A 14,910-nucleotide genomic window follows, 5' to 3' on the forward strand; every position below is an offset into this window, starting at 1 on the left:
ATTTTCATTCTCCTATTAAGGGGATCAAAGTAATAGGTCTACTCAAGCCTAGAAAACCAAAGTGAATTAAGCAATAATTGAGAATAATTGAACTTTAGTAAGAGAGGGGAAATATTGTACTTAGAAGCTTGCATTTCTTTACACATTCCTCTCTTTTTCAATATAGAGATTATTGACTACTAATCTTCCTTGCGTTTATGCACTTAAAAAAGACAAATATATAAAATGCCCTTTGACTTGGTTAGCCCTATAATGGAAAGATTTGCCATTCCATGGGAAGCTTAGGTATTAATAGGTACCAAGGCCCTAGGAGCAAACAGCCTCTAGTGAAGTTCTTCTCAAACATGAGTGCATATAAGAATCATCTGGGAATTGTGTCCAGCTAAGAACCCGTGTTGAACTACAGAGGAGTCAGAAAAAAGCTATGGACCCCTCTCCCCAAATCACACATAAACACATTCGAGCCAATCCACCTAGCTGATTCAGGGACCTAATTCCTACTCTAGGGGTATATTTGAAAACCCTACACTATAAAGTGATTATAAATATTACAGTGATCTATACAACTGCAGAGAAGGAAAAGGTCACTGTAGGATAAGAGAGAATGAATAAGCCCTGCAATCTCGGGGCCGGACCATGGCGACTGACACTGTGTGGCTGACAGGGTCTTGGTGCTCTGGCCGGGTGTCAGGCCTGAATCTCTGAGGAGGGAGAACCGAGTTCAGGACACTGGACCACCAGAGACCTCCCGGCCCCAGATAATAACAATCGGTGAGAGTTCTCCCAGAGATCTCCATCTCAATGCTAAGACCAGCTCCACTCAATGACCAGCAAGCTACAGTGCTGGACACCCCATGCCAAACAACTAGCAAGACAGAAACACAACCCCACCCATTAACAGAGAGGCTGCCTAAAATCATAATAAGGTCACAGACACCCCAAAAGTAACAACTGACACTGCAGAAATACAATGGATCATGAGAGATTACTACAAGCAGCTATATGCCAATAAAATGGACAACCTGGAAGAAATGGACGAATTTTTAGAAAAACACAAACTTCCGATACTGAACCAGGAAGAAATAGGAAATATAAACAGACCAATCACAAGCACTGAAATTGAAACTGTGATTAAAAATCTTCCAACATGGGCTTCCCTGGTGGCGTAGTGGTTGAGAGTCCACCTGCCGATGCAGGGGACACGGGTTCGTGCCGCGGTCCGGGAAGATCCCACATGCCACAGAACGGCTAGGCCCGTGAGCCATGGCAGCTGAGCCTGCGTGTCCAGAGCCTGTGCTCCGCAACGGGAGTGGCCACAACAGTGAGAGGCCTGTGTACCGCAAAAAAAAAATCTTCCAACAAACAAAAGCCCAGGACCAGATGGCTTCACAGGTGAATTCTATCAAACATTTACAGAAGAGCTAACACCTATCCTTCTCAACCTCCTCCAAAATGTAGTCGAGGGAGGAACACTCCCAAACTCATTCTATGAGGCCACCATCGCCCTGATCCCCAAACCAGACAAAGATGTCACAAAAAAAGAAAACTACAGGCCAATATCATTGATGAACATAGATGCAAAAATCCTCAACAAAATACTAGCAAACAGAATCCAACAGCCCATTAAAAGGATCATATACCAGTATCCCAGGAATGCAAAGATTCTTTAATATATGCAAATCAATCAATGTGATACACCATATTAACAAATTGAAGAATAAAAACCATATGATCATCTCAATAGATGCAGAAAAAACTTCCCACAAAATTCAGCACCCATTTATGATAAAAACCCTCCAGAAAGTAGGCATAGAGAGAACTTACCTGAACATAATATAGGCCATATATGACAAACCCACAGCCAACATCATTCTCAATGGTGAAAAACTGGAACCATTTCCACTAAGATCAGGAACGAGGCAAGGTTGCCCACTCTCACCACTATTATTCAACATAGTTTTGGAAGTTTCAGCCACAGCAATTAGAGAAGAAAAAGAAATTAAAGGAATCCAAATCAGAAGAGAAGAAGTAAAGCTGTCACTCTTTGCAGATGACATGATACTATACATAGAGAATCCTAAAGATGCTACCAGAAAACTACTAGAGCTAATCAATGAATTTGGTAAAGTAGCAGGATACAAATTTAATGCACAGAAATCTCTTGCATTCCTATACACTAATGATGAAAAATCTGAAAGAGAAATTAAGGAAACACTCCCATTTACCACTGCAACAAAAAGAATAAAATACCTAGGAATAAACCTACCTAAGGAGACAAAAGACCTGTATGTAGAATACTATAAGACACTGATAAAGTAAATTAAAGATGATACAGACAGATGGAGAGATATACCATGTTCTTGGATGGGAAGAATCAACATTGTGAAAATGACTCTACTACCCCAAGCAATCTACAGATTCATTGCAATCCCTATCAAACTACCAGTGGCCTTTTTCACAGAACTAGAACAAAAAATTTCACAATTTGTATGGAAACACAAAAGACCCTGAATAACCAAAGCAACCTTGAGAAAGAAAAACGGAATCAGGCTCCCTGCCTTCAGACTATACTACAAAGCTACAGTAACCAAGACAGTATGGTGCTGACACAATAACAGAAATAGAGATCAATGGAACAGCAGAGAAAGCCCAGAGGTAAACCCACACACATATGGTCACCTTATCTTTGTTAAAGGAGGCAAGAATATACAGTGGAGAAAAGACAGCCTCTTCAATAAGTGGTGCTGAGAAAACTGGACAGCTACATGGAAAAGAATGAAATTTGAACACTCCCTAACACCATACACAAAAATAAACTCAAAATGGATTAATGACCCTAATGTAAGGCCAGACGCTATCAAACTCTTAGAGGAAAACATAGGCAGAACACTCTATGCCATAAATCACAGCAAGATCCTATTTGACCCACCTCCTAGAGAAATGGAAATAAAAAGAAAAATAAACAAATGGGACCTAATGAAACTTAAAAGCTTTTGCACAGCAAAGGAAACCATAAACAAAACGAAAAGACAACCCTCAGAGTGGGAGAAAATATTTGCAAATGAAGCAACTGACAAAGGATTAATCTCCAAAATATACAAGGTACTCATGCAGCCCAATATCAAAGAAACAAACAACCCAATCCAAAAATGGGCTGAAGATCTAAATAGACATTTCTCCAAAGAAGATATACAGTTTGCCAACAAACACCTGAAAGGATGCTCAACATCACCAATCATTAGAGAAATGCAAATTAAAACTACAATGAGAATGAGGTATCACCTCACACCAGTCAGAATGGCCATCATCAAAAAATCTACAAACAATAAATGCTGGAGAGGGTGTGGACAAAAGGGAACCCTCTTGCAGTGTTGGTGGGAATGTAAATTGATACAGTCACTGTGGAGAACAGTATTGAATTTCCTTGAAAAACTAAAAATAGAACTACCATATGACTCAACAGTCCCACTACTGGGCATATACCCTGAGAAAACCATAATTCAAAAAGAGTCATGTACCACAATGTTATTGCATCTCTATTTATAATAGCCAGGACATGGAAGCAACCTAAGTGTCCATCGACAGATGAATGGATAAAGAAGATGTGGCACATATATACAGTGGAATATTACTCAGCCATAAAAAGAAATGAAATTGAGTTAGTTGTAGTGAGGTGGATGGACCTAGAGACTGTCATACAGAGTGAAGTAAGTCAGAAAGAGAAAAACAAATACCATATACTAATACATATATATGGAATCTAAAAAAAAAAATGGTTCTGAAGAACCTAGTGGCAGGACAGGAATAAAGACACAGATGTAGAGAATGGACTTGAGAACACACGGTTGGGCAAGGGTAAGCTGGGACGAAGTGAGAGATTGGCATGGGCATATATACACTACCAAATGTAAAATAGATAGCTAGTGGGGAGCAGCCACATAGCACAGGGAGATCAGCTTGGTGCTTTGTGTCCACCTAGAGGGGTGGGATCGGGAGGGTGGGAGGAAGACGCAAGAGGGAGGGCATATGGGGATGTATGTATACGTATAGTTCGTTCACTTTGTTATACAGCAGAAACTAACACATCATTGTAAAGTAGTTATACTCCAATAAAGATGTTAAAAAAAAATAAGAAGGAATGGATGAATGAATGGGAATGAGCTTGTACAGAAAATGGGACTTGAATTTCAATTGGCAGAGTAAGGAAGAAGTCAAACCCTGTGGGTGGAGGGGTAGAATAATCTGCAACCATAGAGGGAGAGATGAGAAAAAGGATAATAAATTGCCCATCCTGATGCATCCATGGAAGACTAGAAGATGGTAACACAGGATGGGCAATGTAGAACCAGTTTATGAAGTGCCTTGGATACCAAGCTAAGGAATTTTACTTCATTCAGCCAGCCACAATGAGTCCTTAAAGGCATTTAAAGAGGGAGTGACATGGTAAAAATGGTATCGGCTGAATTAAAGGGATAAAGTCTAAGTTTTAACATAAAAACATATACCATGTTTATTATTTATTTTAATATGAGATAGAATAAGGCCTAATAATTCTTTTTTAAAAATATTTCTTCACAGTTCTTAGACATTTATATTCACTCTTAGCTTCCAAGTTTTACTGCTTCTGTATATAAATCTAGCCCATGAACTGCAGAGGTTGATTATGGCATTGTTGTATGCCTGACCCCAAGAACACGAGGAGGACTCAGATCTTCACATCACTGCCACACACGCCACCAGGTGGCTTCCCAGCCTTTTGCAGCTTCTGTGTTTAGATTGAGAGAGCTGGTGGAGCCTGGGAATGTGCTGGGCCAGCATATTCTTGGTCAGCTGACGGTGCACTACTGAAGCTTTATTGCTGCCTCTTTTTGGAATTCTCTATCTTTCCCATGTTTCACATGTCGTGGATAAATCTGTGAGCCACCTAAGTATCCTAGTTTTCCCCGTTCGGAAGTTGGTGCAGGTAAGCAAACTTGTACTGAGATTCAGCAGGACCTGTGTCCTCCCTTCTTGAGGAAGAATAGAAATTAGTTAAAATTTCACCCTTCCCTACTGGACAGGGGCCTGTGTGCTATCTAAACGACTAGTTACTTGTAGTACTGCTAGTCCCTCTAAAGCCTGAGTGCGTGTGTGTTTTAAGCATATCTCAGCTGTGTCCCAAATATACAAGAGAAACCTTCACAGAATCCCATCCAGACAGAAGGATCCCTCATCTCCCTGCTCACCCCACTGTATCACCTGCTTGCTGCTTCCCTTATTTTACTAAGTTATCCTGTCCAGCCAAGGGTGATATTAGAGTCCCATCAATGCTCTGCTGATGAGTCTGAGCTAAGGTTGTTTGCCTGAAGTCTGCCTCTGCTCCCTCAGAGGACAAGTTATTTTTTGCAGGATAGTCTTGGGAGTATTTAGCTGATTCTGTGTTCACAGTAATCAAAACAAAGCTAACAACTGGAGCTTATTCCAAAGTCAGTTGCAAGTTTAGAGACTTCCCCAAATGGATTCAAATAAGTACAGACCAAAACATTGTCCCTTCAAACGGATCCAGGCTGCCCGTCATAAAAAATGGATCAACAGGCTAGTCATCTGGGAATCACAAACACTGCTCACAGTGCACCCAAGTTAGCTGCATAATGCGGGCATGGGAAACCCTTCGACTTGGCAGCGGTCTGCTTTTAGAGGCAATATAGTGGTTAGGCGCCAGGGTCTAGAACCAGACTCCTCAGGTTCAAATCCACCTCTGCCAATCACAACAATGCAAATTAGAACAAATTTTCTATCATCTGTTTCAGTTGGCTCATCTATAACATGGGATTAGGAATATTCCTTACCTCTTAGGATCCCTCTTAGGAAATCAAATGAGTTAATATACATAAAGTGCTAGAAGAGTGCCTGGCATGTATGTAGCAAGTGCTATAACAGTGCTGGCAAAACAGACAACTTTGCAGTCCCTTCCACATCACCTCAGCCCAGTGTCCTGTCTTCATTATTTCATTCATCCCAGAATCCTTTGGTCCAGAGGGCTTAGTGGGTGAGTGGGTTGGACTGACAACACAGTTCTCCTTTGAATTTCTAGGGCTGGACCACCACCCACTTTGTTGTTTCTTCCCATTTTCTGAGCATCACAAAATGTAATACTCTTGTGTCAAGGGGTCCAGGATAGTATTTTAACATTTTATAGCCTCTTTGTAAAGCTACCTTTTCAGTTTTAGAGGAGACAGTTTTATGACTCCCTTTGATAACCACTTAACTATTAAGACCCAAACAAAGAAGAGGAATGGTCACAGGGTATCAGGTACCCCCAGACAGCTAGAGTCCCACTTCTTGAACATTATTCAAATTAGCTCCAGGACTCATAATTCTGTGTTTTCATTTGTTGTTACAATAAAGTAAATGGTTTTTTTAACCAAATGTTATTTCCTGGCTATTAATTCAGTAGTTATTTCGGATTGTAGCACTCCTCTTTGATTTAGGGATATGGTACCTTATAAATATTTAAAAGTTGAAGACTGACACTTGGAGAAATTGACTTTGATTTGTTTTGTTAATATCCTATGGCTAGAGTAGTTATAGCTTTGGAAGATGTGACCCCATTCTCTACCTATCAGAAGAGATGGGGTGCATATGGCTCTGTAACAAGGAAATTTGGGGATGCTCTTCTCAAATCTTTTGCAGACTAGACCTCCATGTGCACCTCCAGGGGACACACACTACTCTTTATTCTTCATAGATTTCTCCAGAAACTGCTCTTGAACCCAGGAATGTAGATGAAAGCTATCCATACTTCTCAAAATAGCTGAAAATGGTCATTCCTGAAAGGCTTGGAACTTTCTCTGCATCTACAAGTGTCAGCAAGGGTTTACGACAGGGCTCAGGATGATCTATAGACTGGTATTATTTAACTGTGGATCACTCAACCTAGTAGGGGAAAAAAGACAAGGTCAATAAGGATGGGTCTTGGTGAACCAGAGGTCATCTTACATTTTTCAACCTAATGTTCTTATTTCCTTTCCATTAACATTTCATAATGAAAAAATGCCTATATTCTTTAATTTTTAAGATAATTAAGTGAATTTAGTGCCTTTGAAGGGTAGAGGATTTATAATGGCATCAGGGAATATGCTATTAATAATCCACAAGACAGGGGCACCTGGAGAGCAGCAATGCAGTCTGCATCGCCATTTCTGCTCTTTGGCAACAAGCTGTAAGAGGGTTGCCAAAGCAGAACCAAACTCCTCTCCTGAAACCAGAAAGACTTGTGTCTTCTGGGACAAGGCTTCTACCCTCTTGGGAAGTGGTTTTCCAGTTGTATTTGACTTTGAATTTGAACAAATTACAACAATCACAGAACATTCTAAGTACCTGGCATTCTCTGTATGCAAAGCCCTGAAACATGTGATGGAAGTAGAGAGTCATTCTGGAGCTTCCCTAAGGGAAAGAAGCATGCCATCTGCCTCTGAGATTTTTTTTTTTTTTTTTTTTTTTTTTTTTGCGGTACGCAGGCCTCTCACTGTTGTGGCCTCTCCCGTTGCGGAGCACAGGCTCCGGACGCGCAGCCTCAGCGGCCATGGCTCACGGGCCCAGCCACTCCACGACATGGGGGATCTTCCCAGACCGGGGCATGAACCCGTGTCCCCTGCATTGGCAGGTGGACTCTCAACCACTGCGCCACCAGGGAAGCCCTGCCTTTGAGATTTTTACAGCCTAATAAGCTAGGTCAGGATGACACAAGTAAACACATGGGGACACAGAACAAGAGAAGGAGGTCTACATGGTTGCAGCCAGGCCATGCACACAGAAACAAAGGGGCTAAATCAAAGGCTGGATTACCTCTGAGTTCTCCAAGCTGATCATTTAAGGTACCATTTAATAAAGTTAATTTCAATGATTTCTAGATAAAGATGGTAGAGTAAACACACTCATTTTCTTTTACTCCTTCCTTAAGCCCCACTAAAACAACAATAAAGGGACTTTTTTAAAGGCAGAAATTCTCAAAGATAAAGAAATTGGGAAGGGATTTAACCATGACAAAATTTTGAAAGCTAGAAAACGGATGAATATTAATTCAGCAAACCCAAGAAAGCCAAAATAAGCTAAGTGGGAAAAGCTGAGAGGTAAACAGATTTATGCCACAGACCCCTCTCCCCCAAATAGGTCAGGAATTGGCTAATTAAGTACCTTTGGAAATAGGGATGAAGGTAGGGCCGTAAACAAGAAAATGGAGAATCTAAGAAGCAGTTAGATCTCCAGATCCTTCATCCCACACGTCCACTCCATAAAGACTGGAGGCTTCTCCTCTGAAGCAGGTATAATAGCAGCTTTTTGGGATAGGGGGACAGCAGTGCAGAGCTTGAGGATAGGAATACAGGCTGGAAACAAGGGGATTGAATGAAGTTATATACCAATGCTGAGCTCCTCCAATCTCCATCCCTGTAACACCCAGAAGGTTCTTCTCCGGGGAATCTGAGTAGCTAAAGAGCAAAGGCCCGAAGATACAGATATCGGTAGCTTCCCCAACGAAACAGGTCAGTCAGATCCCTCTTCAGAGAAGCCCCCAGAAGCTCTAATAGAAGCTTTCAGAGGCGCATTTTTAAATGGGGGCTGAAAACCAAAGATCACCACACAGCTAGGGAAAACTTCTAATACCTCTGAAGCAGTCAAATATATTAAAATGATTAAGGAAGGATAAGCTGATTGAGAAAGAGGCTAAACCATCAACGAGTGGATTAAGAATGTATTTACCATTGTGGTGAATACATATAAAGGAACAATATTCAGCCTTAAAACAGAAGGAAATACTGTCGTATGGTACAACATGGATGAACCCTGAAGACATTATGCTAAGTGAAATAAGCCAATCACAAAAGGACAAGTACTGCATGATTCCACTTATATGAGGTATCTGAAGAAGTCAAATTCATAGAGACAGAAATGAGAATGGTGGTTGCCAGGAGGGAGGGGGAAATGGGAAGTTGTTGTTCATTGGGTACAGGGTTTCATACACAAGGTGAAAATGTTCTAGACATCTGTTGTACAACAATGTAAATATAGTATTTTAAGTATTGTAAACAATACTTAAAAATTAAGAGGATACATTTATGCTATGTGTTTTCTAACCACAATAAAAAAGAGAGAACTAAAACAAAATGAAGGGAGTGAAGTAAACTCTGAAGGGAGAAGAAAACGTTAAATAGAATTATTAACATCCTCACAATGGTAAGAGAAGACATTGAATCCATGAAACAAAATTAAGGTGCTATTAAAAAAATTTTTATAAACCCAGACAAAAAAGAAGAGCTCTTAGAAATGAAAACTGTGATATTAAAATATCAAGAATAAGGAGAGGGAATATTTCCTAGAAAGTAGAGAAAAAAGAAAAGAAATGAAATATAGGAGGAAACAGAGGAAAAAAAAAAAAACAGTCCAAAGGTCAAATAATGGGAATTCCAGAAAAGGAAAGAAGGGAAGAAATGATCAAAGAGTTCATTTTTCAATTTTTCCTAGAATTAAAGGACATGATTTTCCAGATTAAAGGGCACACCAGGTACCTAGGATTATGATTAAAAATAAACTCACACCTAGGCACATTTTCATGATATTTCAGAACTCTGGAAGCAAAAAGATCCTACAAAAACAGAGAGGGAGGAGGAGTCATTTTCAAAGGTAATGGATTCACAATAGCTTCTGACTTGTCAAAAGTAACATCTAAAGCTAATAGAGAATGCCTTAAAAATTCTAATGGCATGATTTCCAACCTAGAAATTGATATCTAGACAAACTATCAATCAAATGTGACAATAATATGAAGACATTTCAGACATGCAAGCTCTCATAAATTTACCCAGCACACACACCTTTTCTTGGGAAGCTATTGGAAGACATGTCTCACCAAAATAAGGAGAGAGCCAGAAAAGAGAAAGATGTGGGATACAGAAATAAAAGAGAGATGAAGACACCCCCAAAATTATGGTGAGGAAACATCTAGGATGAAAGCTATATAACAAGCTGAGAAGACTGCCAGTCCAGATTGTAGTTCAGAAAGTTCCAACAGATATTTCTTAATAAAACTGATGGAATACCCAAAGTATCTGAATATTTTCAGACGAGATTTAGATAATTGGTAGAGAGTTTCGAGGTTGAATTAGTGATAAGGATGGAGAAAACTAAGCGCACATTAAGGAAGACAGTTATTAACTCTGAGAATACAAAATGCTGTCGAGGAAAGGAAAAGTAATCATACTAAATTGCATGACTTAGCTATGAATATCTTTTACAGAGTCATTATAGTATAAACCCTGAATATTTCTCTAAACAAAGTTATTATATTATTATACTGGGGAGTGAGAAGGGATAGTGTATGAGGTAGCAGAGGTTGACAGGTACAGTGTAAGACAGCTTCATCTTCATCTTCAATGGGGGGAAGTTAGTAGATAGTGCTTAAATCAGAAAATAATTTAAAAATTAAATCACAAGCACCTTACTTTGCCAAATACCCAAAAAAGTGTATCTAGATGATTTGAACGTGGTTGCCTCTAGGTAAGGGAAAATTTTGGTACTGGAAGAGTTCTGCTAATGTGTATGTATATGTGTGTGTGTGTGTGTGTGTGTGTGCACGTACGTGCACGCGTGTGTAACTAACCTTGCAGATCTAACTCTTAAAACTATGTGCACGTATAACTTTGATTTAAAAATATTTATTTATTTATTTGGTTGCGCCGGGTCTTAGTTGCGGCACGCGGGATCTAGTTCCCTGACTAGGGATCGAACCCGGGCCCCCTGCATTGGGAGAGTGGAGTCTTAGCCACTGGACCACCAGGGAAGTCCCTGGTTTTAAATTATTCTTAAAGCAAAAAGCAAGGTGTTAAAGTGCTTAGCATGAGGCCAGGAACTCCAAATAAGGACACCTACACACAAAGACTATTTCTACCACCACCGTGTTTGAATTTCACAAGCCTCACCTTTTTCATTCCAAGGAGCTGAATTCTATAAATATGTTAATATAGTAAAATGATTCACTGAAAGATAAGCTGATTAATTTTTAACAAAAATAAACAATCAGCAGAATAGCAGGCAAATTGTCCCATAATGTATGTATCTGTTCATTGTTCTTCCATGTTGTGGTGAATAACCAGTGTTTGGATTTTAGCCTAGAGGTGTTTGCTCTTATGGAGGAGCATGGGGCTGAGAAAGAAGGATTGATTCAGTGGTTTCTGGGATGCTTAGAGCGAGCAGAGTTGGATTTCATTGCTCGGCCAAAGCGGTCCCAGGGCATAAATTACTCCTTGGGTAGTTTACACCCAGTGAATAGACTAGGAATATGAACACAGAATGGTCTCTGATAATCTGAAAACATAGAAATGATTCCCTTATCAAGAGTGGCCCAATGAAACCAGCAAAAATAATTATTCCCCAAGACTTTTTATGCCCTTTAAGTTTGTGTAGGGCAACTGACTGACAGCTGCTTAACATGAGTGAGTGTTTTGAAAACACTGAATATGTACGACCAGTATTATAATTATGTTGTGATGTTTTTATAGAATGTCACTAAACTATATTGCAAATTTATTCCTTCAATGAAACATATGCTGCAAACATCTCTATCCTATTAAGAAACACATTTTGCACTAGAAATGTGCTGTCTGATCCTTTCCATCTTTCTGAATATACAGAACATGTGTGTAACAAAGAGCAAGTACACAGCTACAGGATATATATAAGGATGTAAGAAACAAGGCAAAGTGGTGTATTCCCATGTCCTTCTCCTGAATAGTGGCAATTAAAATTCACAGCTGCTGGCTGCCCAGATGTTTCTTGTGTTTAGTGCTCTGTAATATGCATCAGAATATACTGTATGACTGCAGTTTCAGTAAACTAGACTGCTTTGTATTCTAAATTCTGCAGACTAGATCCAGTGTGCATATTTTTTCTTCAGATTAGCTTCCCTCTCCCCTACCCCCTTCATTTGCTTGGGGCATTAGCAGTTCAGAAACAAAAGACATTTCCAGCTCAGACTTTAGCTGTATCAGAGTGTAAGTGCAGGTCAGGTCTGATTTATGTGGCACGTCTGATAAGTAGGAGAGGAGAGCAAGATGAAGGGTTTGGGAAAGCTGGTGAACTTGGCTTGACTTATGTCTTCTGCTTTTGTAGGCAGCCAACATCCCTTTGGTGTCAGAACTTGCCATCAACGACATACATTTTGATGACTTTTCTCTCGATGTTGACACCATGATCACGGCTGCTCTTCGGATGTTCATGGAGCTGGGGATGGTACAGAAATTTAAAATCGACTATGAGGTATGATGTTCTGTCATGGGCGATCCCAGGAGTGCACCTGGAACAATATGGTAGCCACTTTGAGCCTCAGGTTTCCCGAATAAAATTGGGGAAGTTAATACTTTCCCTGCACACCTGGTGGGATTACCGTGAGAATCCTGTGAGATGCTTGTGGCAGGACTTCAATGGTTGAGGATTACTCAGACAGAAGACATCATTTTGGTAATGGTCCACCGGAGATACATACAACTTCCTGGCATAATCTTTCCCTTCCCATTTCAGACACTGTGTAGGTGGCTTCTGACAGTAAGGAAAAATTATCGGATGGTTCTATACCACAACTGGAGACATGCCTTCAACGTGTGCCAGCTGATGTTCGCAATGTTAACTGTAAGTGTGTTCGGTGACGATGGAAGGTCATCTGTCATTTGTGAGGACCTACAGGCTTCCCCTTCACGTTCCCATTTCTCTGACAAATTGCCCTGTGACTTATTTTATTTTGGAAGTTACCTACCCTGGTGATGGGAGTATATATTTCACAATGATCTCTGAGCTTTAAGGCTGTAAGATCTCTGACACCTTGAAGCAGGTGTAGTCTTGGAATGATTGCTTTAGTCTCTTTTTAATGTTTTATCTTGGGAAATTGTTTTTTTTTAACAAAAGAAATGCTTGGATTTTCAAAGCAATCTTTTTGCAGAGGATATGGGGATGAATGACTAAACAAAGAGATCCACTGGATAAGACTTTCTAGGCTGGTAGAAAGCCAAAGACGGGGTGTGTGAACATTACCCCCAGGGACACGGGAATCCTGAGAGATGCTTATCTGAGAGAAGGTCCAAGGAGGCCCCGGGAAGGAAGGAGTAGGAGTGAATGCTCTCAGGGTTTAAGGGTACACTAGGCTTCAAACCTTCGCTCCAGGTGCCGTAACTCAGTTAAGGTGGCCAGTCTGTTTTAATGGGGACAGCCAGGGCAGCTGGCCAGACGTAAGCCTTGGAATTTAATCTAAAAGGAAATGTTTGTGGCACAGACTGAAACAAAATCCTATATTCACCTCCATTTGCTGGCAAAAAATAAGGCTTGTTTTGGTTTTATTTGCACTTACACTGTTAAGCTATCATCAAGTAAAATGGTCTCTGGCTTAAATATATTGGTTTCTTTGGCCTCCTGGTGATATATACATATATATGTGCCCATATGTGTGTGTGTAAACATATTTACCACACTCACAAAAAAGAGGAGACCTATTTTGGATTCTCATAACATAAATCCAAATACCTTACATCTTTGCACCCAGATTAAAATTTAAACCCAAAAGAAGGAACTCCAAATGACATTTTCCTTTGGTCCACATGAAGGAAGACTTCCATTCCTTCCTCATGAAATGTTCTGCCCACTTCTCTACCTACTAAAATTTTACTCATTCTTTAAAAGGCATTGATCTAATGCCAGTTTTCCCGTGAAGTCTTTGCTTTCCATTAATCATCAATAATTTCAGTAATCATCAGCAATCATCAGTAATTACTTACTTCTCTGCACTGTGTCTAGTACAACACATCTTTCTTTCTGCTGTGTATTTTAAGTTAAAGATCTCTCATTCTCCTATAAAGTAAGCAGCTTGAGGCTAAAGAGATAATTTGTTGTTCTTGCAATAATCTTAATTAATCTATCTGTTGAGAGCATCACCAGCACCCTATACTCAATCATGTACTTGGTAGGTTTTCAACAAATTTGTGTTGGATTGACTTGAACTCAAATGCACATGTAGCATAAGAAGATGAGACCAAAATGTCTTCATTGTTATACTCAAGGACTTGTTTTTTGGGTCCTTAACTGCTTAAGGAGCAAGGAGAATAACCTGGAAAAACTGGACTGGCCCCATCTCGCTGTAACATACACCATGAAAGCAGCCAAATGAGGAAGGAAGATGCTTTGAGCTGTGAGCCTTAATTGCTGAAGTGCCAAAATTACATGAAAAAAACAAAAACAAAAACGCTTTCGTCTTGCTTTTCCATATCAGATCTCAGTAGACAAGGAATAACTTTCTGTGTGTAGAGTTTATGTACATGGCTCACAGAGGACATTTAATAAAGAAATTATTAACCTGTTATTTTGGAAAACATATGGATTTTTGGTGAATTCCCAAAATAAGTAAGTGGGAACCTTGTTCAACAAAGGATTGGAGATGTCAAAAGCAGAAATAGATTTTACGACAAGCCTTAAAATAGTTGGGATGGGGTAAGCTGGCAAGAGCTTCGGGGTCAGGTGGACACTTAGGAGAAAATGGAATCCACACCCAGTTTTCTTCGGTAAATGTTTCCACAATATGGACAATCTTGATCCTTTTTGAGAAATTGAAGACAGCAGAACTCTCAACCTATGTCAACCACAATGGAGGTACTCTTACTGCCAAAATATTTCAAGGGTATAGTTGTTTTTGCAAGTCCGCTCAGCAACCTTGAAGAGTATCACTGTTTGAGAAAGTCTGGGTTTTGTTTTCGTATTAATACTAGCTCAGAAAGAGAAGAATTCACTCTTAAAATTCTCCTGGCCGGGGGTGGGGCTGGGGAGTAGGGTGGGCAGAGGTTGCAAAATAAAAACATGACTTTGGGGAAAATACATTGGTGAATGTTATTTTTTTCT

The 14,910-nt window shown here is 40.0% G+C and overlaps 1 protein-coding gene across 1 annotated transcript in view; it reads left to right on the forward strand.

Moving 5' to 3' along the window:
- The window catches only part of PDE11A (phosphodiesterase 11A), a 420,012-nt gene that overhangs the window by 316,818 nt on the left and 88,284 nt on the right, over positions 1-14,910 (forward strand). Inside the window, exons 11-12 of the mRNA XM_030851036.2 lie at positions 12,145-12,291; positions 12,553-12,660. Of these exons, the coding sequence (XP_030706896.2) occupies positions 12,145-12,291; positions 12,553-12,660 (255 nt within the window). The remainder of the gene's footprint in view (positions 1-12,144; positions 12,292-12,552; positions 12,661-14,910) is intronic.

The sequence above is a fragment of the Globicephala melas genome, chromosome 7 (genome assembly GCF_963455315.2).
Source record: "Globicephala melas chromosome 7, mGloMel1.2, whole genome shotgun sequence".
In the NCBI taxonomy this organism is placed as follows: domain Eukaryota; kingdom Metazoa; phylum Chordata; class Mammalia; order Artiodactyla; family Delphinidae; genus Globicephala; species Globicephala melas.